This window comes from Lissotriton helveticus, chromosome 8 (assembly GCF_964261635.1).
Source record: "Lissotriton helveticus chromosome 8, aLisHel1.1, whole genome shotgun sequence".
Classification (NCBI taxonomy): domain Eukaryota; kingdom Metazoa; phylum Chordata; class Amphibia; order Caudata; family Salamandridae; genus Lissotriton; species Lissotriton helveticus.
In genome coordinates this window covers 228494646-228518635 of record NC_136069.1, presented here as the reverse complement: position 1 = coordinate 228518635, position 23990 = coordinate 228494646, and the positions used below count along the sequence as shown (strand labels likewise).

General features: G+C 45.0%; 1 protein-coding gene across 1 annotated transcript in view; it reads right to left on the bottom strand.

The window, feature by feature from the left end:
• The window catches only part of PIWIL4 (piwi like RNA-mediated gene silencing 4), a 413451-nt gene that overhangs the window by 387197 nt on the left and 2264 nt on the right, over positions 1-23990 (bottom strand). Inside the window, exon 3 of the mRNA XM_078655965.1 lies at positions 8747-8906. Within this exon, the coding sequence (XP_078512091.1) occupies positions 8747-8906 (160 nt within the window). The remainder of the gene's footprint in view (positions 1-8746; positions 8907-23990) is intronic.

Here is a 23990-nt window from a genome sequence, read left to right as displayed (position 1 = left end):
AGATGTTTTGTCCAGATATAAAACCACTTGCATATGGTAGGAAACCTATAGAAATTTTAGGATACTTCCTGGGAAACATTAATTATAAAGAGAGACTTACCAACTCAAAAATCTATATTTCACAAAAAGGGGACAATATTTTGAGTTGGTTTGTTCAAAAAGATTTGGGGGTAGTGTTGGATCCGAATTCCTCTCCCCCCATCATCTTAAAGGATTTGCCCTTTATTAACACTGATTCGATCAATATAAACCAGAATTGTGATGAGTCCTTTTCAGATAACTTAAAAAAGAATTTTCCCACTGTCTTTACTGAAAAGTTGGGTTGTTTGAAGAATTATGATCATCACATTAAGTTGAAGAAGGACGCTGTACCTGTTTGTTGTAAAGTACGTAATGTACCCATTACTGTTAGGGATCAAGTTAAAATGGAGTTGGAGAAATTGGTTAAGGAGGATATCATAGAAGAAGTTGAAGCTACCCAATGGGTCGCTCCAATTGTAGCCGCCAAGAAATCGGATGGCTCTCTTCGTTTATGCATAGACCTTAGAGAGTTGAATAAAAATGTGGTGGTAGATCACTACCCTTTACCTAAAATTGCAGACATGTTAATGTTATTAAAAGGGGCGAAGGTCTTTAGCACGGTGGATTTAAGATCTGCCTACCACCAAATAAGACTTGATGAAGACTCCAAAGATCTAACTGCATTTGTAACACCATTTGGGACTTTTCGCTTTGTGAGGCTTCCATTTGGGCTAGTATCAGCTGCCTCAGTTTTTCAAAGAGCGTTGGAGGGTGTCTTGAAGAATTTGGAAGGTGTGAGAGTGTATCAGGATGACATCCTGATTTTTGGAAGTTGTGATAAGGAGCATGATCTGAGACTGATTGGTGTTTTGCAACGTTCGTGTGAATCTGGTCTAACAGTAAAATTGGAAAAATGCAAATTTAAGAAAAACTCCATAGATTATCTGGGGCACACAATCTCAGAAGATGGTATTTCACCGAAAGCTGGTCTGATTAACACTATGATGAAGATGTCTTCCCCTAAGAACAAGGAGGAATTGATTAGCTTTCTAGGTATGGCGGAGTACTATAACAAGTTTATATGTGGTTTTGCTTCGTTGTGTGTTAGCATGAGATCGTTATTAAAAAAGGGATCTGACTTTGTATGGAGTGATGAATGTGAAAAAGAATTCATTACACTTAAAGGAAAATTGAACAATGCCCCTAAGTTGAATAGTTTTGACCCTGAGAGGAAATCTATTCTAATAACAGATGCAAGTCAAAAAGGGTTAGGGGCAGTCTTAACACAGAAGATTGAAGGGAGAGAGGTAGTCATTTTGTTTTTGTCAAGAAGTTTGAGGGGTCCAGAGCTAAGATATTCTGTAGTAGAGCGTGAAGCGCTAGCAGTCGTTTGGGCCGTAAAGAAATTGAAAAACTTTTTGTGGGGTAGTACTTTTGAAGTGAGGACTGACCACAAACCGTTATGTGAGATCTTAAAAACCAAAGGGATTGATGCTGTTTCCAGTAGAATCACAAGATGGGTTGTAGGTTTACAAGATTATAACTTTGAGGATAAATATCTACCGGGTATTGAAAATAAGGTAGCTGATGCCTTATCTCGTCTTGTCTCTCAGGAAGATTTAGATCTGGAGGATGATTTGGAAGGTGAAGATGAAATGGTTTGTTCAGTTAGTGATAGTGTCATTGATAAGTGCAAATGGTTGGAGGCTTCACGGGAAGATTTGGCCCTTATGGAAATTTTGAGATTGATCAAGATTGGATGGAAGGTCAAGCCAAAAGATGGTGACGTTTTGGAAAAATTTTGGCATGTTAAGGATCAATTATCTGAACATGACGGTTTACTTGTAAGAGGTACTAGGTTGGTTCCTCCAGCATCTATTAGAAGTGAGCTCATTTCTCTGGCTCATAGTGGGCATATGGGTATTTCAAAGACAAAAGAGAATCTGAGGATGTCGTACTGGTGGCCCAGCATGGATTTGGAAATCGAGAGAAAAGTTAGAGACTGCATGGAGTGTGCTTTGAGTGAAAAGGTAGCGAAACAAAAAATCCAGCCCATGATTATTAGGACACTTCCAAACAGCCCTTGGGAAGAAGTTGGCCTGGACATCCTTGGGCCTATATACTCTGCAGGGTCTGAATGGTATGTTCTAGTTTTGGTAGATTTCTTTTCTAGGTGGCCAGAGATTGCCATCACTCGTGGCATAGAATCCAAGCATGTGATACTCTTTTTGGAGAAACTTTTTGCTAGGGAGGGTATTCCCAGCATCATTTTGACGGACAATGGAAGTCAACTTGTCTCTAGGGAGATGGAATTATTCTTGTCTAAACATGGTGTGAAACATAAAAAATCTTCTCTGTACCACCCAGAGACGAATGGCACCGTGGAGAGATTTAACCGTGTGCTCAAGGAGACAATTAGAATGTCTAAATCTGCAGGTTCAGATTGGAAATCAGATGTTTTTGAAAAGGTTAGGCTTTACAGGTTATCACCACATGCCACTACAGGGAAAACACCCTTTGAGCTCTTCAGATGTAGGTGTCCCAACACTATGGTTACCCCGCCTTGGGTTAATGATTTACATCTGAAAGGTTCAACTGATAATGGGGAGTGGAAAGCGGCTCAAAAAAAAGAAAATACAAGCTAGGAAAAGGATTCATGATTTGAGGAATTCTGTGAAACACACAGTGGTGCATGTGGGTGATTGGGTTCTCATAAGAAATCCATGTAAAAAGAACAAGATGTTATCTGCTTCATTTTTGAAGCCTATTCAAGTCATCAAGGTTTTAGGCAATGCTGTCAAAACAAATGATCATCGCATTTGGAACTTGAACAGGGTTGTAGTGATCAAGAAAGACTTTGTTGACAATTCCAAATCTCCTGTGCCAAGTTCTTCACCTACAGATACATCATCTCATCACCCCGTGATTGACCCTCTCATCTCAAGGAAACCTTCAACAGCTACTTCATCTCATCGGGCTGTGGTTGGTCCTGTCATCGCGAGGAGATCTTCAAGAATTACACGTATACCTACTCGTTTTAATGACTTTGTAAAGTAATGTTTTCTGTTTATTCTTATTTGTTATAAGGAGGGAGATGTGTGGCATCCTGGTTATGCAACCTGTTGCCAGGTTGCCACATGCATTGGAATGCTCTGTACAGATTCTGTGGTTGTGATGTTTAGAGTATCCAGGCAGTTGATCTTAGACCTTACTACTGATAACTGCTTATCCTGTGGATGACATCCTATACTATAATAAATGCTTATTTCACCCATAATTCACCTTTGGACTCCTTTACACTAGGAAACCCCCCAACTGGTCCCAGTGGCAGAGGCCACTCAGAAATATTAATTGTGTTTTACATATGTGGACCTACAGCGAGATATACTTCTATGAAAATAATCCTTAGTGGCCTCAACCATGGAGAAAGATAAGCCAAAACCCCTGAGTTGACAAGCTACTGACTATGGACTAAGTCACTAAACCTACGAGCTCTGCAGAGTCCAATCTCTCCTTCAATTACTGAGGAAACAAATACCACCTGACACTATGTCCACCATCCTACAAGCCATCAAAAACTCCTGCTCTTTCCTGGAAACAAAAATTGGAGAAGTAAGCACAGATCTAACCCTTCTATGGCAGGATCTCCGCAATGTGGTTGACAGAGTGACAACGACAGAGAGCAGGATTATTGAGGCAGAAAGCGCTATATGTGCTGTACAAACTCACGTGGCACAATTGCTCCACACCACGAAAAACATCGAAGGATACTCCCATCAAAATAATATCTGGATGCTGGATATGCCTGAGTGAATTGAGGGCCCTCAGCTGACCCTTCCCATCACAACTTAGGTCAAATCCTAGCTCCCAACTGAGGTCTTGTCAACCTGCATTATAGTGAAGCGAGTCACTCACTAAGACCCCGGAAGTCCCTAAATCGTCCACTTCCTTAACTACAGGGACCTCGACGTGGTCCTCCAGGCGGCAAGGTAGAGGGGTGCCTCCACATTTAGTTCGCAAACATTTATACTCTTCCATGACTATACTCTTAACACCTTCGGTGCTCATGACGAGCTGAGCTCGTCATGAGCCACGGCGCTCCGGTGCTCATGACGAGCTCAGCTCGTCATGAGCCGTGGAATGCTCAGGTGCGGGGAGAATTCCCCCGCTGTGCTGAGCGTTCCACGGGAGCCAATGCACCTGAGGCGAGCTCAGCTCGTCATGAGCACTGGAGCGCTGTGCCTCATGACGAGCTGAGCTCGTCATGAGCAAGCGGGCGCTGTGCGCCCCACCCTCCCCCCAGCACAGCGGGGGAATAACCCCCGCAGCGAAGGGGTTAAGGTTTAACGCTAACGTCAATCCTTCCTTAAAGTCAAACACAAACTTCAAGCTATGCAAATTATATACATGTTGTAAATTTCAGCATGTCTCAAAGTTTTCCATGAAGGCAAAGCACATTTTTCTATAGTCCCAAAGAAGTATGGATCTGGCTCGAGGTGAACAATAGCATCCGGCATCCTAGCACCCCACGAGGGGAACCCTTTCAACAGAAACCCCTAGAATGTATAGCACAGCTACACCAGCAAAGTTCATGATGAAGACGAGTCAGGTGGCCGGAGATTTTGAGATTTTGAGATTATCCCAGAGAATGGTGGTTAAGGACAGGGAGCCCTTGCACAGTGCGTTAGAGAATTCAGGTGCTTCTGTTCGATGAATAAAGCACTATTATGTGGTGCCTACATACTACTTACTGACATTACCAGCAGAGGATCACACTAGGAATGGCTGGCTCACATCTGTCGTGGACCCAGCTTCAAACACAAACCATGTGGGGCTGGAGAGGTTGCCCCTCCAATACTGAAAAAGGTTTTGTTCCATTCCCCGGCCTCCCCCCTTTCATTATCGTATACCTTGGCATATGGAATGATAAGCAATAGTTTGTTCTGGTCTTTTCCAGTTCCTTGTACTGGATAACATGGGCAACAGATGCTTCAGGGAAAGAAGTGTGAGGTGTGGGGGAATTGGGTGGAGAGGTACTTTATTATTTTTGGGTTCGATTTATTTTCTATAGTTTTCAAAGGATACACATACCACTATTGTACTACATCCAACAATAGTACACATCCCCATACAGTGGTAGAACACCCAACTCTAGTTCGCATAATCTCAAGGAACCGTTATGCATTTCATCAAATACTATGCTCCAATATCCTTTTCCTTCAAGAAACTCTACTATTGGGTTACAACTGTAAATTCCTTGGATGGTAAGGCTACAGCAAAGTGTGTCATGCAGGGTTTACATCTACCTCATGCAGCATAGCTGTCCTGCTTCACAAGACAACCCCCTTTAGAGTTACTCACTCAGTGGCATAGCACTTGACTTAGGTAGATACGTCCTTGTCTCGGGTGTTATGCACAGTAAACAATGGACACTTGTCAGCATCTTTTCTTCTCCACCCCTTCCTGATGGCTCCTTACGTGAAATCTCTCTGCTCGTCAGAGGATACTTTAATGCAGTCATAGACAGACATCATGATGTCTGATACTCACGATCTTCAGCCACACATAGAGCCACTAGTCTTCCAGGATGGTTGGCTGCTATGGGACTATCTGATGTGTGGCTTTCATGTAAGCAGGATGAGGCAGGCTGTACCTTTCACGCAATGGCACACAATAATTTTACTAGGCTTGATTATGTCTTTGTGCCAAATGCAGAGCTTGCGTGCATCTCGGCTATAAGGTTGCAAACCCAGGTGGCATTTGATCACTCACCGATTCTGTTGGAACTGAAGGGGGCCGAACCTAAACCCATGGGCTACTGCAAATTTAGGCCTTGGTGGCTGCAAAACAATCACCACGCTTATGACCGACATTGATGAATATTTTAAATGCAGCATGGGCTCAGTAGAGTCCACACTCACACTATGGGAAGCCTTTAAAGATGTGATTAGAAAAAGGACAATGACGCATATCAGGCCACAACAACACTAGAAACAGTGCTAGAAAATTGTACTCTGCAGCTCGGATGCAAAGCTTTTGGCTCCAGTGATCCCTCACTCCTACGTGGGCTATTAAAAGAGCTTTTTTTCAAGATACCATGCTTCACTCGGCTAGGTGCATATGGTTGGGCTCACAGAGCAGGATAAACCAACATGACATTAAACCAAGTAAACTTCTATATTGGCTAACCACCAATGATGCTGAGCCTTGTCCCATCTATCAAAGGAGACACAGGCGCGAACATTACTGATGCCAAGCAAGTGGCAAATGCTCTTGCTGTTTATTAGAAAATACTTTATGCAGCCTGTGCACCCTTAAAGAAAGAACAAAGAAGACTGCTCCTAGCAGACCTTCTTCTGAGAGGCCTATTGCCTACAGAACACGAGTTGCCCATAATCCCACAAGAGGTTAGCAAGGCCATTGTAGATCTAAAGAGTGGGAAAATGTTGAATGGCTTCCAAGTGTAATTCTTTAAAAAATTCTCCTCCATTCTGAGACCCCTTTTACATGTCACTTATATTAAAGCTGCCCATTTTGGACGTGTGTCACATGATTTGCTGGGATCCATATGTGTGATTCTCCCCAAGCCTGGGAAGCCTCCAAACCATTGCTCATTATACCATCCAATCTCCCTAATTAAGTTAGGGGTGATAGTCCTTGCTAAGATTCTTACAGACCATTTAGTGGAGGTCATTACATCTTTGGTCCACCGAGACCAAAATGGCTTTATGCCAGATCAAGGCACCAGACACTGTATCACACAGCCGCACTTTATATGTAACAGGCCTCAAGAATTGAATGGTCCTCATGTGCTAATAATGCTGGACTTTGAAAAGGCATTCGACTCTATAGGGTGGTCGTTTCTGTTCAAGTTCTCCGCCGCCTGAACTTCATATCATATGTGGAAACGCTGTACAAACTGTGGGTGAGAGTCAGAGTGAACGGGTACCTTTCAGACCCATTTCCCATAAAACGTGGGACTAGACAGGGATGTCTTCTGTAACCCAACCTCTTTGCAGTGGCCACTGAGCCTCTGGCCACATGGATACACAGAGATGGCATCCTCTGGGGATTGGAATTAAACAAAATGCTAGAAGTGAGTATCTTTTTATGCAGCCTATATGCTCATATTCATACATGCACCTCACTTAATAAGCCCCTCATCTCCTAGATACTGTCCCTCTACAAAGCGATTTCTATCCTGAAGGTTAACTGCAGCAACTCGGCTGCGCTTTGAAAACTAGAAAGTTACCTTCAGGTGTCTAAGCACTGATAGGGCGTGTGTAGTTATGACAAGAAAACTGAGCCTCTTAGGGCTCTCTATAGAAATGCACATGTTTCTACTGACACCAGTGGGCCTCCAATGAACAAACCAAATAAATTAGAAGGTACAAAAATGAAAACTCCATTCCAGATCCATGAAGCTAGAATAACTCTCCCTCTTAACCAATGGCACAGTAATTCTATACAACAAGCCCTATCCCTTCCTTCTGTACATGTTGTCAGTAATTTCTCATGAGTGGCTCAAGAGCCATGAAATGAAACCTTCAAAAGGACCACATCAATTCAATATTAAAGGCATTTGATGGGATAAGATGCTTGTATACTTTCATGTTCTTTACTAGCTACAGCTTTAATGATACTCAAAGAAGTAATTCCACACTCTGGGGGATCAATTCACAAAGAAAGTACTAAAGTAATAAAGAAGCAAATCTGAACCAGTAAATGTAAATCTAGGTACAGTAGCAGATTTACTACTTTTTTCAATTTGCATACATTCCCAGTAGAAGATCAGGAAAACTGGGCCAGGTTCAGGTTTACTTGAGTACTACTGGGAATACCATATGTTTCTGCCCATGGCTTAATTCTAATGAACATAGAATTACATTTGAGGAGTATAATGCACACTTTTTCCCTCTCCATGGAGAACATTCTTCCCCGTGGAGAAATCACATGTCTATATCGCCACCAAATCTGGTAGTGGCCAGTTCATCCTGGAAATAAAGTAAACCTCTGGTAATTTCCAAGACTGCGTCAGATTTTAAGAATTCCCACAAACCTACTAGTTCGTGGGCATTGCCAAACATTTATTGCAGACAAATATGCACCTGTCAGAACTACTCCTTGGTGGACATAAATTGAGATATTTGTGGTGTAAGGCTGTGTTTATGACCTCTGTGGCTTGGCCCTAGGGTAGTATTGTTGAGATTGAACTTACGTAAGAACATTCGAGTGTAGTAGTCTCCATGTGAGATGACAAATCACAGAAAAGAACCAGATTTGATTGCTATTGGTCAAAGTGCACTAATGTGGCCTCATTCAAGATCACAAAGGCCCAACTAAGTGGTTGAAAACATGAAGACTTACGGCCTGATTCACAAAGAGTTTTCCCACTCATGGGGAATCTATATGCTGCAGTTTCTCATTGTGAAGTCTCCGTCTCGAGTGCGGAGTCTCTGTCACATCTGCGGAGGCTCTTTGTGAATCGGGCACATACTATGGGCATTTGAATGCTGAGCATCTTGAAGTCAATCTAGAAGTTTCCTGTTAGATGCCATTATTGATACAGTCTTAATTATTTTGAGATGAAGGAATATTCTTGCAGCAAACACATTTACAGATACTGAGAATTTCCGTAGCTACTTCTTTTCCACTGTTTAGTACATTTCAAATGCATTTTTTGTTTGTCACTGTGTTATCAAAATGCAACGGTAGGTCAACTTACTTCGCATTGATGTCTTTTGCGGCCTTGCGCGTCCATTACCATTGGGATATCCATTGCCACGTCCATTTCCATTGATGTTTCCATTGTCATGCCCCCTGCCGTTGGGGTATCCATTTCCAGGAGGAGAGTTTTTACCATGGATATCATGTTCATAATTGTTCTAAAACCAGAAACATAATAATCAACGAAGGCAAAACAAATAAGCATTGGAACATACATCCTACGCCTTCATATCCTTCTGTATATTAGGACCTAGGACACAATAGTGTTGAGGTTATATCTTTCTCAGAGGGGGCTGCCTGTATTGCAGTCAACCGGAAAACTAGCTAAATCAAGCTTCCATTCTAAAGTATTAAGTGTGCTACCTTTGTGGGCCTTTGCCATGGGAAATCCTGTAAGCATATTTATTTAAACCTCTCAATGACTCCCAAACCTGCAGGCTTAGAAGAGTGCCAATGCAAGGCTGCGTGTGGTATAATTATTTCTGTATTCATTACATGTAACAAAACAGTAATCAAAATAAACTTTAAAAAATGGCCTGATGTGTGCCAAATTGACAGGTGTTACCTGGTGCATTATACCTTTCTTGCCTACAGCTATTCATTAACCCCGTGCCATGCCACGCCCAACTGCAGAGTACTAACTTGAAACGTCTTGCAGATCACATTCAAAATACTGACAATGGAACATAACTATGTTAAACCTCACAATATTGTCCTAAAGCCACGTGCAGAAAATGCATTTATGTCTTGGATAGCCTAAGACAAGGAGGACCGTATTACCCTTAATAGAACATACACTTAAAAATACTCATTCACCCTAAACAGAGAAAAGAAACAATGTCTTGATAAAGTGGAGGCATACTACAGATCTAGGGTAAACAATTTGCATGACTGCCTTTCCAGGTCCACCTACGTCTCTGCTAAATCCATCATTATGACAGATACAGAAGTGTGGAAACAACTTTGAATGCTTTTCTGAAGTATTCCACAACTCTTTAAATATTGTAAAGGCTGTCTTCCGCTATTCTCAATCAGCAAGATTGGGCCGTTTACAACATATATGATGAGGTTTTGGTGTAGAGCAATCTAAATTAGCTGAAAAAGGTTTCTTCAAAGAAGCATACCCAACCATCCATAAAACCACTTGGGCTTTCCCACCCCCAGCTAAGGTGTCCATTATGCTGCTGATGGCAGTTGCTGCTACGTGATTGGTTGTTGGCTGGTGTCTGCACCTGGAGGATGCTAAATGGAAGTGTCGGAGGAACAGGCACCCTGCTCCAGTAGCTGGACAGAGACCAGGGCAAACTGAGGGTTAGCAAAGACCCGCCACGCTCAGCAGGATGAGATCATGATAGTGAGTGTGGTTTTGGAAGCCTCACCGGTCTTCTGGAGGACCACTAAGCTCGGGTGCAGTTGCAGGGCATTCTCTTCAGGTCTTGTGCAATGGTGGATTAAAGCAGGGGAAGTCTTGCTGTAGTGGGGGGCCTAGGATGGGGCCTCCTGTTCCCAGAACCCTAGACCTGCCAACTGTGCATTTCAAGGTATATCAACACCAAGGTATATGTACACCAGCAGCAACCCAGGCCCTCACCATGGTGGCTGCTTAAGCAATCTGAGATCCAAAATATTTGACTGACAACAATGGATAATTCATCCATTTAATGGGACTATCTTTCCACTCCTGATGTTCAGTAGAAAACAGACAGTTTTCTTTAAATAACCCTCATCCACCAGGGTTTACCCTTGGTGACACTATTCATCATTGGGTTTCTTCCCGCTCCACTGCGGAATGGGGCATGCTATGACCGATCGATAAGTGGGAGCAGTTTTGATCATATACAATGAACGATGGAGAGACACATAAGAGTGGGGGGATATTTTTTAGTGGAGAAATTAAAAATACCTGGCTTATTAGGAAACACATTTTTATTCTTGCCTCTATCTGGTATGATTAAAAATTGGAGAATATTTGAAAAACAATTACCTACATGAATTTCTGCAGCCTACATGTTTCAAGCCCTACACCAAGGCTTTTCTTCAGGACCAAAGAATGATCCCGGATACTACTCCTGTTGCAAAAAACTATAATTTGAGTGCACTCTGATTTAGATCAATGAATAAAATACATAATACTTACAATACTCAATTGGTAAGTTTCTGTAAGATCTGATAAGATATGTGAAAGAAAAGATTAGTCCATAAAAATTATGACCATATAGCAATGTGGAACACATCACATGTTGTGTTATGTGGCTGAAGCGAGGGATGTCGAGGGCCAGTTCGGCTGCAGCGTTTTGTATGTTCTGAAGATTCCTGGGCTGTTTCTTGGTGACGCCGACATAGAGTGCGTTGCCATAGTTGAATCTACTGGTGATGAGTGCGTTGGTGACCGCCTTTCTGGATTATGTGGAGATCCTTCTGAATGCCTTTCGGAGGAAGTGGAGAGTGTGAAAGCAGGATGAGGAAACAGCGTTGATCTGACGGTTCATTGTGAGAGAGGAGTCCAGTATAATGCTGAGGTTACGTGCATAGTCTGTGGGCCACCCGGAGTTGTTGGGGGCAGGTCCCAGGATGAGTACTTTTGTCTTGTCCGAGTTGAGCTTGAGGCAGCTGTCTTTCATTAAGGTGGCAACAGCCTTCATCCAGCTGTGAAAGTTGAATCTGGTGGCTGTGGGTTCGTTGGTTAGGAAGAGTATAAGCTGGGTGTTATTGCATGGGGGACGATGTTGAGTCAATGGTTTCTGACGATATCCATGAAGGATTCCAAGTAGACTTTAAAGAGGGTGGGGTTAAGGGAGGAGCCCTGGGGCACTCCACAGCTGATCTCTGTAGACTCTGAGAGGAACGGAGGTAGTCTGACTCACTGTGTTTTTCCGGTAAGGAAAGAGTAATCCAGTCCAGGGCCTTGTCAGAGATGCCGGCATTGTGGAGTCTTGTTATTAGGGTGTAGTGGGAAATGGTACCGAAAGCGGCTGAGAGGTTCAGTAGGATGAGGACTGCATTTTGCCACGGTCAAGGAGGGAGTGGATGTCATCAGTGGCAGCAAGGAGTGCAGTCTCGGTGCTGTGGTTACTTTGGAAGCAGGATTAAGAAATGTCCAGGGTGTGGTTCTCTTCGATTAACTCGGAGAGTAGGGCGTTGATGGCTATCTGAATTACCTTGTCTGGGAAGGGGAGGAGGGAGATTGGCCTGAAATTCTTGAGGTCTGTCGGGTCAGCGGATGGCTTCTTCAGCGGGGGGGTTGATCTTGGCGGCGTCGGAGAAGGTGGCAGTTTCAATGGAGCAATTGATGGGGTGGCAAAGCTCTGGGGTGAAGGAGGTGGCTGCTGTATAGGAGATGTGATAGTGGCATGGGTCTGATGGGGCTCCGGAGGGGATGCTCTTCATGGTCTTGAGTGTGTCATCTGTAGTAATTGGAGACCATTTGAGCAGAGTCTGTTGGGGTGTGGCAAGGTTGCGTGCCGTTGTGGCAGGGTCTTGACTGTTGAAGCTGTCATAGATTTGCCTGATCTTGTGGTGGAAGAAGATGCCAAGTTTGTTGCAGAGGTCTTGGGGGAGTGGGATGTCTGTGGTCTCGCTGTTGGGCCTGGTGAACTCTTTGAAGATGGGGAAGAGTTCTTTGTTGCTGTGTGGGTTGACTTTGATTCCGCCTTGGAATGCCGTTTTCTTTATTGGTTTGAGGAGGAGGTGGTGTGCATTGCCGGCAATTTTGAAGGTGCATTCTTGGTGGTTAAGAAGGTTGCATGGGTTTATGGGGTTCTGCTGTTCATCTCTTCTCGAGTTGTCTGCAGGTGCGTCTGGATCTGTAGAGGGAAGTAGTGAATCAGCTGGCTTTCTTGGCTTGTTGCTTGCCTGGTGCCTTCTAGAGGGGTGCCAGAGTGTCGGCGCAGTTGGAGATCCATTGGTGAAGGTTGCGTGCTGAGCTGATAGCATCTGTTGATGTCGGTGGTGCAGTAGAGCTGACGAAGGCGATGAGATGTTCTTCGTTGGCCTTGTTACAGCTACGATGGGAGGGGCAGTAGGGGCGGTGGTGAATGATGGGAGTGGCGAAGGCAGAGTCCATGCAATGGTGATCCGTCCAGAGGAATTTGGTGGTGTGGCTGTAGGGAATGTTCCTGCTGGCAGAGAAGACAGGGTCAAGTGTGTGTCCGGCTGTGTGGGTCGAAGTGGTGACTAGCTGCTCAAGTCCGATGTTGATGAGGTTCTCTAGAAGGGATGCGGTGTTCTGGTCACTAGGGTAGTCCAGGTGGAAGTTTAGGTCACCAAGTAGGATGTAACCAGTGGATGCGAGAGTCTGGGGTGTGACATGGTCTATGATATCATCAGTGAAGGGCAGGCAGGGGTTGGGTGGCCTGTAGACGAGGGTGCCGTGGAGGGTGGTGTTGGGGTTGATCTGGAAATAGAGGTGTTCCATGGTTTGTCGTTGGGTCGTTTGAGTGAGTGGTCAGGTGGAGGGTGATCCTGTGGATGATGGCATTGCCTCCTCCTCCTCATTGGTTGTCGGGGTCCTTGCGGGTGACTTTGTAGCCATCTGGGATGGCGGTGGCGATGTTTGGACAAGAGCAGGGTTTGGTCCTGGTTTCTGAGAAGGCGATGTCGGGAGAGGCGGCATCGAGGAAGTCCCAGATTTCTGTGGGGTGTTTGTGGAGGGAGCGCGTGTTGAAGTGGATGTAGTTCACCTGGTAAGGTGTGCTGTTGGTCGGTGAGAGGAGCGAGTGTGTTGGCGTGGACAAAGGTGTGGCTGCAGCTCTGGCAGGAGAAGGGTCTTTGGGTGTCCTTTGGTGATACGAGGTGGCAGACGGTGTGGCGTCCTGTGTTGAGGGCGAGGAGGGTGCTAGCTTTGTATCGGTGGAAGGTCTGAGAACCAGGGTCCATGGCACTGGCCGCGGTCCAGGTGTGGACGGGCGCAGAGTGGCTTGCTTCTAGCCAGCCTTTGGCGCGCCCACAGCACAGCCACCATTAAGTAGCATGCTGGGGACTGGACAGCTGGGAGGTGGGAAACGTGCGAAGAGTCTCTGGAGGGGACGGGGTCTCAGGGGATCGCAGCGGCAAGGGCAGAGAAACAAGAGAGCAAAGGGCAAAAGGAATAGTAAAAGGCAAAAGCAGCAAAAAAGGAAAAAAGCAGAAAAAAGAGAGACAGAAGGGGCAGCCCACCAGCAGAGCAGTGATGCTCTGCTATTAGACCACCAGGGATGAGGCGCAGGCAGGAGCCTGAGGGTGGAGGAGGGCCTCAAACTCCTGACAAGCGGGTCAGCAGCACCGGCGGAGCCAGCAGCTACTCGGCAGAGCTGTGCAAGGGAAGGAAGCAGTCCACTATAAGGTTAGTATAGAGTCCTGGTTATATTCAGGGTTAGGACTACAATTATAACTAGGGTTTCAGGGAAGGGGATAATCAATCAATCAATCAATCAATCAGGACATTTGTTAAGCGCACTACATATCCATGAGGGTCTCAAGGCGCTGGGGGGGAGGGTGCTGCTACTGATCGAAGAGCCAGGTCTTGAGAAGTGTTCTGAAGGCCAGGAGGTCTTGGGTCTGCCAAAGGTTGGTGGGGAGGATGTTCCAGGTCTTTGCGGTGAGGTGGGAGAAGGATCTGCCGCTGGCGGTTGTTCTTCGGATGCACCGGACTGTGGCGAGGGCGAGGCCAGCAAAGCGGATCTTGCGGGTAGGGCCGTAGAAGCTGAGTCGTCTGTTGAGCTACGCTGGTCTGGCGTTGTGGAGGGGCTTGTGTGCGTGGATGAGGAGCTTGAAGGTTATCCTCTTGTTGACAGGGAGCCAGTGTAGGTCTCTCAGGTGGGGTGTGATGTGGCTGCGGCGGGGGATGTCGAGGAATAGTCATGCCGAAGTGTTCTGGATGCGTTGCAGCCGTCTCAGGAGCTTGTTTGATGTTCCTGCGTAGAGGGGATTTCCGTAGTCCAGCCTACTTGAGATGAGGGCCTGGGTGACTGTTATTCTCGTTTCGGTGGGGATCCACTTGAAGACAGCCTACACTGACCTCAACACCAACATTGAGTGTGCCACCGGGTGCACGGATCAACAGGGGGGCATCATTGCCCCCTAAGTCACCATTTGGCGGCCTCGCACCCATGGGGCCCTGCTGGGGGCCCCCAAAGACAGTTTCCCACTGCCTTTCTGTGTCGGAAAGGCCGGCACGCAAAGGCAATGGAAAACTGCCATCCTACTCCCTCAGCCAGAAAGAGTCGCCCGGGGAGTATTGAAGGGTTTCTGAATGGTAAAAGGGCTCTCCGAGCCTGTCGGAAGCCAACGGGAATACCAAGTCGGATTTCTTTCTAACCATGCCCATCGGAATGGCTTGGTTGGAAAGGAATCTGAACGGGCAGGTCCGATGAGGTTAAAATGGCTCCGACTGAGGGTTGGAGCCATTCCTAACCTCATCAGAATCTGGCCCAGAGTGTACAACACCCTAGCCAGTTTGGTAAGGTTTGGTATTAGTGATAGTTTACGCTGCTGTTGTTGTCCTCTGCTGCAGTGTTTGTTTACTTGGCGTGGCACTGCCACTCAGTTAATTCCAGTGGCGGCACCTCTATAGGGGTGTTTGGGCCTACCATTTGTTTCTGCCTTCTCGCACTGCGAGAAAGCAGAAGTTCCTGGTTGGGGGTGGGCGGTCCTGCTCGAGGGCAGGGGGAATGGCTTGCCCACTGTTGTTCATACTGACTGTTTGAGCAGCCTGAGGCCGTCCAAACAGTCAGTATGAACAACAGTGGGCAAGCCACTCCCCCCTGCCCGCAAGCAGGACTGCCCACTCTCCCTGTTCTCCATGTATGCTGCAGCATACATAGAGAAAATGACCCGGGTGGGGCAGCGACCTCACCAATCACAACACTGCCATAGTACCATAGCAGTGTTGTGATTGGTGGAGGGGAGGGAGGCTGCCTGATGACGAGAGCTGCAGGAATAACGCAGGAAGGAGGGAGCGGGAGTCGGGACAGAAGCTGAGGTGGCTGATGGTAAGTTTTATTTTATATATTTTTTTCATTTGATTTAACACCTCACGTCCCGTTTCTGCCCCCCCCCCCTGCAACAACCTCATTTTCACCCCCCCCCCCACCTGCCCGTCATGCCGGCCAAGGCCCGCGACTGATGTCGTTTGGGAGTGCATGTTTTTCTGAATCACAGTGGGCACGTGGGAGTTGAGCAGGTTTCACTTTCACATAGTCTCATTGAACACTGTTTTGCCTCACTGGTTCCTCCCTATGAGAGGTGGAAGAACTCCCAGATTTCTCTGTAGCACGGGAGACCGACGTCTCTTGGGCTGACGCCGGTGTAGGCCAGTGACACGGACAGGTGCGCTCTAGGCCCGGAGGGAGGCTAGGTGGGTCGGTGGTGTATAGAGACATTGCTGGGCGGACGGCGAACAATGGTAGCTCGTTCGGGAGACTTTCGGTTGACACCTGCGTGCAGTCATTTACACAAAGCGGCGCGCGAATCCCAGGGGGACGTGTCCGAGCGAGCTGCTGTCTGTCGGCCTGTGATAAGACTTTCACAAAGTACTGACTACTGAATTATTTCATCGTCTACAGCGATAGCGGCGGCAGAATACTTTGAGCTAATCCTGGCACGCACTGATTGTGCAGCCTTGGAAAATGCAAGCACACGTGGTATTTCCATTGAACGCACAGGGATTTGTGACGCCGCGTCTGCAGTGGACAGCTGTACTGTAATAACTTATCTTTTATGTAGCTGACTCACCGTAGGTTCTTAACAGCGATGAAAGGTGTTATTCTTATGTCACGTGGTGGTACGCATTTTATCAACCTGGAGAAGAACGCGAGGCAGCCAGGACTGTTTAGATTTTATCCATACTGCGTGGCACTCTGCTGACAGGCAGCGTATGCTTCTAAGGCTTGTAGAAGTGCCTCTTGGCAACCGCAGAAATCACTGCCGGATTCTAGGGGTCAGCAGTTTGAAGGGGCAAGTGTAAAGAGACATACGTGCTATGGTCATTTCAGACCACAGCTGTGTCAGGGTTGGAGTTTGATCAGGCACACAGCTACATTTTGGACCAAGCGTTCTGCGAAGACACTGCAATGGCTCAGCAAGCTAAAAAAGTAAGGGAAAGTAGCAACAGCTGAATCTTCGATCTCATAAGAGGTTTGTGTCTAAAAAGTATGCATTTCAGTTCACTACAGGATTTGTAGCCTTGCATGTCAGTAAATAAATTAAGCCTAAATTGCACCTTGTCCCTTAACTTGCCTGTCTGAATGCATTCTCTCTGAGTCTTAAGGTGCCTCTTTGAAAGAAATATGAAAAGACATCTTTTTAGAAACATGTTAACACTTCTGCCAACATTTACACATTTCAAGTGGGTACATTTTTGTGAGGTATTGGTAGAAACTTGTCACTATAAAAAACAAATGTATGTTATTCTAGTAGCTCCTAGTGCCCCATTTTTTAAATTGCTGAAAATAACATGTTTGTTGGCATTTCTAAGGTTAACAGCATTCAGTTTCACTCATCCCAACTTTTACACCCCACTAATTTGAAAAGTCACCAGCCGCCACTGGTTAATTCCTATTCGCCGTGAGTGGTGAGACGATGAATCCATGATCCATATGAACAGGAATTCACCCTTTTCACTGCACTACTAGTCTATGTGAAGAACATTTTGAAATCATATAGGAAAGGGAAAGCAATTGACATGCTGTTGGGAAAGTGGAGAGTTGCTATGATATGGTGGAGAACACGGCCCCCTCGATTCAAAGACTGGCTTAAAGATGAATAATGCGTAGGGAATCATGTGAAGTTTAGTCCCATATGTTGCCCTCAGCATCCCAAACTGGGATATTTGGGACCTACTTCACATGTGTTTGATGAACCAAGCTGAATCGTAGAAAGCAGTGTTACACATGAATTGTTAAACAAAAGGCAGGATTGGGATATTGTACTACTGGATGGTTAATGCAACCTGCTGATATGGTCGTAATTTGTACTAGGGATTAAAACCATAATGTCACCTGCAACAATAAGCCAATGAATTAAGTCATCATAGTCCTGACCAATGCGTACATGCATAATAACTGATGCAGTATTGTGTGTGATTGCCCGCCCATTGTCAAAAAAGTTGCAAATTAAAGTAAATAATAAATAAACAAACACACATATGTAAGTAGATTTCGAATTTTCTGTTCTGAACATAAATATTGAATGTCAGTGCTAAAGAACACATTGGTTTGTTAGAGATAATTGTTATTGTTACGAAAAGAAAATAGTGCAGTGCAATATTTGTGCAAATTTGCTGTATTGTGTGTTCTGTTTTACGATCTACAAAATTATAAGCAGTTAAAAAAATGAGTGTCGGTTATTTAGTCCAAAGAAAAGTTTTATCCATTGAAACTCAACGCTTAATGCATACAAAATTTGAAAATTGGAAAATAATGTTTTCGATGTATAACCGTAGCTTTTTTGTCTAGAGAAACTTAGTTATGACTAAAAGATACATTTATATTATTTCTGTTAGGAAACAATTCTGTTTTTTTTTTTAATTCATTTTTTAATAGTGCATACATACTTCAATAGTGAATGGCGAATTTTGACCAAGTAAAGGAAACTTTTAAAACCATGCTTTGTGTTACCTAAAAGCCTCAATTTGTAATTAACTCACTTCTGTTGGGCTTCCACTGTGGTGACGATTTAGGGCCTTATTATGAGTTTGGTGGTGCAGTGGGTGGTGGCCGTTTTTTAGGTCTCGGCCTGCGAAAGACTGCGCAGTCGAGCTGGCGAGATTTAATGATATTCAGTATTTTCCACTAGTGAGTTTAAGCCCCACCCCTCTTCTCCATTGGCTGGCATCACTGTTCATGCTAAACGGTGGCCATCCATTGGAGAAGAGGTCTTAGTGACGTTCTTCTTTCTCTCTAAGCCCCGTCCTTTTCAGACTGGCTTACTTGACTTACTGCTGGCGTAAAAGGTTTCTTATCTTCTTTATCTGTCCAGATGGCCCCATAAAGAAGATAAGGAACCTTTTATGCCAGCAGGAAGTCGGGGCACCCAGTCTGAAAGGGACGGGGCTAAAAGATAATTTTCTTTACTTATAACATTTTAAAAGTAATGCGCTGGTGCCGCGATTATACCAAAATTAAAAAAACAGATGTTTTTTCTATTTCTTTCATGTTGGTATAATCGTGGCACCCACGCATTACATTTAAAATGTTATATAAGTAAAGCCGGGGTGCCGCGATAATACCAACATGAAAGAAATAGAAAAAAACATCTATTTCTTTAATTTTAGTATAATCGCGGCACCCGCGCTTTACTTATAACATTTTAAAAGTAATGCATGGGTTCCGCAATTATACCGAAATGAAAGAAATAGATGTTTTTCTATTTCTTTCATGTTACTATAATCGCGGCACCCACGCATTACTTTTAAAATGTTATAAGTAAAGCGGGAGTGCCGCAATTATACCAACATGAAAGAAATAGAAAAAACATCTATTTCTTTCATTTTAGTATAATCGTGGCACTCGCGCTTTACTTATAACATTGTAAAAGTAATGCGCGGGTGCCGTGATTATACTAAAATTAAAGAAATAGATGTTTAAACCTCATTGACTGAGAGACCAAATGAGCATTGGCGTTGTTGCTCTGTATGGGGATTGTGCTCTGGCAGGGGCAGCCAAGGCTTTCCTATTTTACAAAACAAGAGTTAATTGATTTGGGTCATAACTGTCAATCGTTTAACAACCAAAGATGCCTGATCTGGTATTTGCCTGGAGCCGTGCAAATGGTAGCCCATAAGAGCTCCACTGTTAGACTTATATATTTTTGCTATGGCATTTCTTCGTGTCCATGTTTGCCTGTTGTTTGTAGGCCCAGGCTGCAGAGTCTGGAGGCTGCATTGCTGCCTGTGTAAATCGACTCTCCCTGTTGCTGAGGGCCTCTGTTGCAAAGCTGCGCCAGGGACTCAGCCTCGGCACTGAGCGAGAGGGAGGGAGAGAGGAAGGAGGGGTAGATAGAAATGCAAGGCTGCAAATAAAAATAAAAATAAAAGAAGAAAAAGGCCGTGGTTCCCGGAGTGCTCTCCACTGGCACCACGTCACTGGGCTCTTGCTGGGCTGCAGCGGCCGTCCCTGTAGCCCCTCTTCCTGCTCGGTTCGTCTGCTAGGCCTCGGGATTTAACAAAATACTTTCAATCGCAGCCTGCTTGCTCCCTGCGCACCGCCGTGCCCTCCTTGGCTCAAGCAACTAGGCCGCACCTGGCACAGGTGGGCCCTGGCATGGAGGGTCCGCCGGGCGGAGGTGGGCCCGGTGCCACCCGCAGCCCGCGTGTAGACTAGGCCGAGGAAGCAGGTGATGGGCGCGAGGAGGAGGAGAGCTCCCGGGAGGAAGAACCACCATTCCCCGGAGGGCTTGTCAGCAGGCTCGAGCCGCCTCCGCTCGCGGAAGAGCTGGCCTGCCGCCATTACCAGAAGGAGAAGAAGGTATCGGTCGCTGCGGCTCCACAGCGCACCGACACGCACCCCGTGCACTCCAGGCACTTCTAGTTTAATTCATTTGAACACTGTGTTATTTTCACCCCGATATCGCTGACCTTGCATCCATAGTAAGGGGGGGGGCACCACTGATCAGACAGACACAACTCTTTACAGTTTGATATGTATTTATTTGTATATCTCTTAAATCCTTTATTTCCTCCTAAAAGCTGAAAAAGGACGGCTTTTGGTGAAGTGGTGGTAAAGGCGGTGACGAGAAATGTCAAGTCTTCATAAGCTACTGAGATTGGAGGCGAGGCCTAGATTCTTCAGTGCCCAGTGTATTGGCGTTGTATTGCTCGTCGTACGTTGGTTTCCGAAGTGCTATGGTCATCAGCCTCATCCTGAAAGCCTGTAAGGGGTGGCGACTCTGCCCCTATTTAGAACGTGCCACGAGAATAGCTCAGTTTTGATGTGTTGCTTTTCCTGTTGTGCCTTTGCTATGATCGCCCTTTATTTATTGCCGGTCATGCTTCTGGTTTGATTGGACCGGCTGGTCTTTCTTACATAGGGTCATTATAGTGCCCCAAGTGCTTAAGGTATATTGGTGACCTAATGCATGCCATGCACTCTCATTGACTGCATGGTATTGGCTGCTATGTATCCAGTTTAGTATCGCAATACCTTTCGTAGTGAGACCAGTTAAGTTGCGCTCTTTGGTATCACCAGTCTTTGACACTTTGTTGTGCAGCGGTTCGTTGGTGCCCCCCCCCGCCCCACTACATGGGCCTGTCACTCACCGCTCTTCAGATTAATCGGTGCTATGTGCCCGTTCATTGACGTAGTGATGAAATGAAATGAAATGATGATCACTGGAGGGTTAGATGGCAGTGTACTAGTGCCCCTAGTTGGATGGTGCTTTCAGTATGTGTCACCCGTTGTACACCTGCTTTAGTAGCCTGTTTTTTTTCTTTCTTTCATTGACTGTCTTGTCCACAGTGCCCTCTGAACTGTTGCATTTTCAAACATGCTAGGCACCAGTTTGGCTGTGTATCAAAAGCCACGTTCTTATTCTACTGGCCCTCTCTTGCCCATTGTGCACATTTTTAATGTCACTGTGAGAATTGTTTGCCAAACATCCAACTTGCTGGCACAGCGTGCAAGCTGTGTATCTGGTTTGATGGGACTAAGCGCCCTCCATACTCCAGATGTGAATGAGTTCTAGGCTTCTCAAAACACTCCCATTTTATGATGCCTTGTATCATACAGTGTATGGCTCAACGGCATGAATGCTGCGCATAGGGTGCCACAATAAGTGCCTTTTTTGCCTCACATTCCCTTTATAATTGAACGTGCAATAAAACACTTGCTATTGCTCCAGGTAGCATTCCAACCCATTGTCCTGCCCCGTCATCTTCACAGACACCCACCTTATGCAAATGAGGACTCAACCTGCTCCATATGACAATCATTGCAGTGAGCCCCCCCCTCAGGATGCACTCCGTTCATTAAACATCATGTATTTCAGTGACATAGAGTTACCCACAAGCAGCATCTATCGGTTTCATATATTTTCCGATATAGGTCATGACCAATCTATGGTCAAAGGTTCTTCATTCCCTTTTAAGCCGAGCACTCGTTTACCCAAAAAAGTGTCATCCCCCCGCACACCTCTTTGTGACATAATCTGCTAAAATGCTTTAAAATGTTTTCAGTGTTTGGCAGAAAGGGCTAGCCTGGGAGGAGTGCGGCTTTTTTTAGGTCTCTAGCGGCCTCGTGACACAGGGTGTTTACCTCAGCACCCTGTGATGGACCCCCGGGCGCTCGGTAGCAAATGAGCTGTCAGCGCCTCTACGGTGCCCCGGATGCTTCTTCACAAGTAATTTTTAAACTACATTGGCTCTTGGAATAATGCCCTGGGGCTCGGTGTATGTGCGTGTGGCTCTGTGTGTGTGTGGCTCTGTGTGTGTGTGGCTCTGTGTGTGTGTGGCTCTGTGTGTGTGTGTGAGTGTGTGGCTCTGTGTGGGTGTGGGTGTGTGTGTGTGTGTGGGTGCAAATGCAATAGGTCTCGCATTTGCGAGAGAGTAAGCTATTGGCATTGTAAATGACAATGCCATTTATCTGTTTTCAAAACCAACACATAAATAAAAATGTTGTCATTTACAATGCCAATAGCTCTAACTTTTGCAAAGGCGAGACCATTGTAAATGCTTATTTTTGTTACAGGAGGCCGGTTTTGCAGCAGCGCTACAATATCAACCCCCTGTAACAAAAGCAGCAGCACTCTAGCAAGAGCAGTGTTTCCACGCCCTATCAGAATTCTGAATCCGAGTAAACACAAAGGACCTGTTATTTTTTACAAGAAGATTTTGGCTGCTGTCTGTCACCAATGTATCTGAGTGAAAGTCTACGACAAACGAGAAATTACAGGGGAAATCAGAAACGGATCTCCTCAGGGTAACAACAGCCTTGATAAAATTCACACAAAGGCTGGGTAAAAAGTCACCCCCCGAAATGTTAAAAATTTACCAGGCGAAGTGTTTAAGTGTAGCTTGCTATGGTGAGGGGGTTTGGGGTCATAGGAATGTGGAACCATTACAGAAAATTGAAAACTCATTTCTGAGGTATCTGCTAGTGTTACCCCAAAGTTCCTCATCTTACTGCTGTCATCGAGAACTAGGTCTGGCATATATCTCAGATGTCATCAAAATGCAACCGATTCTCTTATGGTACCGGTGTGGACCTCCCCAAAAAACGAAATCACACGAAATCTCCTTAATGACTGCCTTCTGTTACAAAATAGTCAGAAAATTAATTGGCTAGTCTATGTGAAAACTTTTTTTCATGATTTGGGTTTAGAGAAATACTATCTGTCTCCCCAGTCTATCGCGGTAGTCTCCAAACTGACACTAAAGAAGATCTGTATGTCACATCTTGAGGAGTTAAGACTAACCGCAGAGAGTGGTAAAAGCTTGGTTCAGCATTCCCTGAACACCCAGGCTTCCCTTCGTATTCAGCCTTATTTAACATTTGAGATGAGCAATTATGATAAACTGTTGGTGACCCGTCTTAGGTTTACCATCTTCCATCGCTTAGTCTCATTCCCACATGTTAATAATTGGTCTAGGAATCTCCCATTTTGTCCATGTGATGATGTCTCTCCCCAGTCCTCTATACATATTGTATTATTTTGTACATTTTATGTCGACTTTAGAAAGATTTGGATTATCCCAATTTTAAGAACCATGGTTCTGCGTACCTGTCGTCCAGCCTTTTTAGCTCTACAATTTGCCGAGGACTTGTCCTATACAAAGAGTCTTGCTCGCTTCCTAAAATTGTGTGTTAGGCACAGAGTAAACCTTCGTTAACATGATTTATAGTATCCACGTTGTTACATTATAACCAAGGGAATGAGAACATGAAATTTTGGCCTTATGTATTGTGTAAAACATTGAATAACTATGAATTTTTTAACTGTATTTTTTTATTGTTTTTAACAACTAAAATGTATTTTTTACTTTTTATTGTATATATTGTAATTTTACATTGCTATTGTCTTTTCATTAACTTTCATGGTTTTCTATGAACTTGGAAACCGAATAAAGTATTTTTGAATTGAATTTGAATTGAACAGAAACGGATCGGTTTCCTCAGTAATTCCTAATTTCTAAACGCAACCAATGAGTTCCATTTATAATCACTGTTCAATCTAACCCCTGGAGTTACCAATACCCACGGTATTGGTAACTTTAGTGCGGACTCAACAGACAGACATCTGTGCCACTTATAACGAGGGCACAAGTGAAGCTG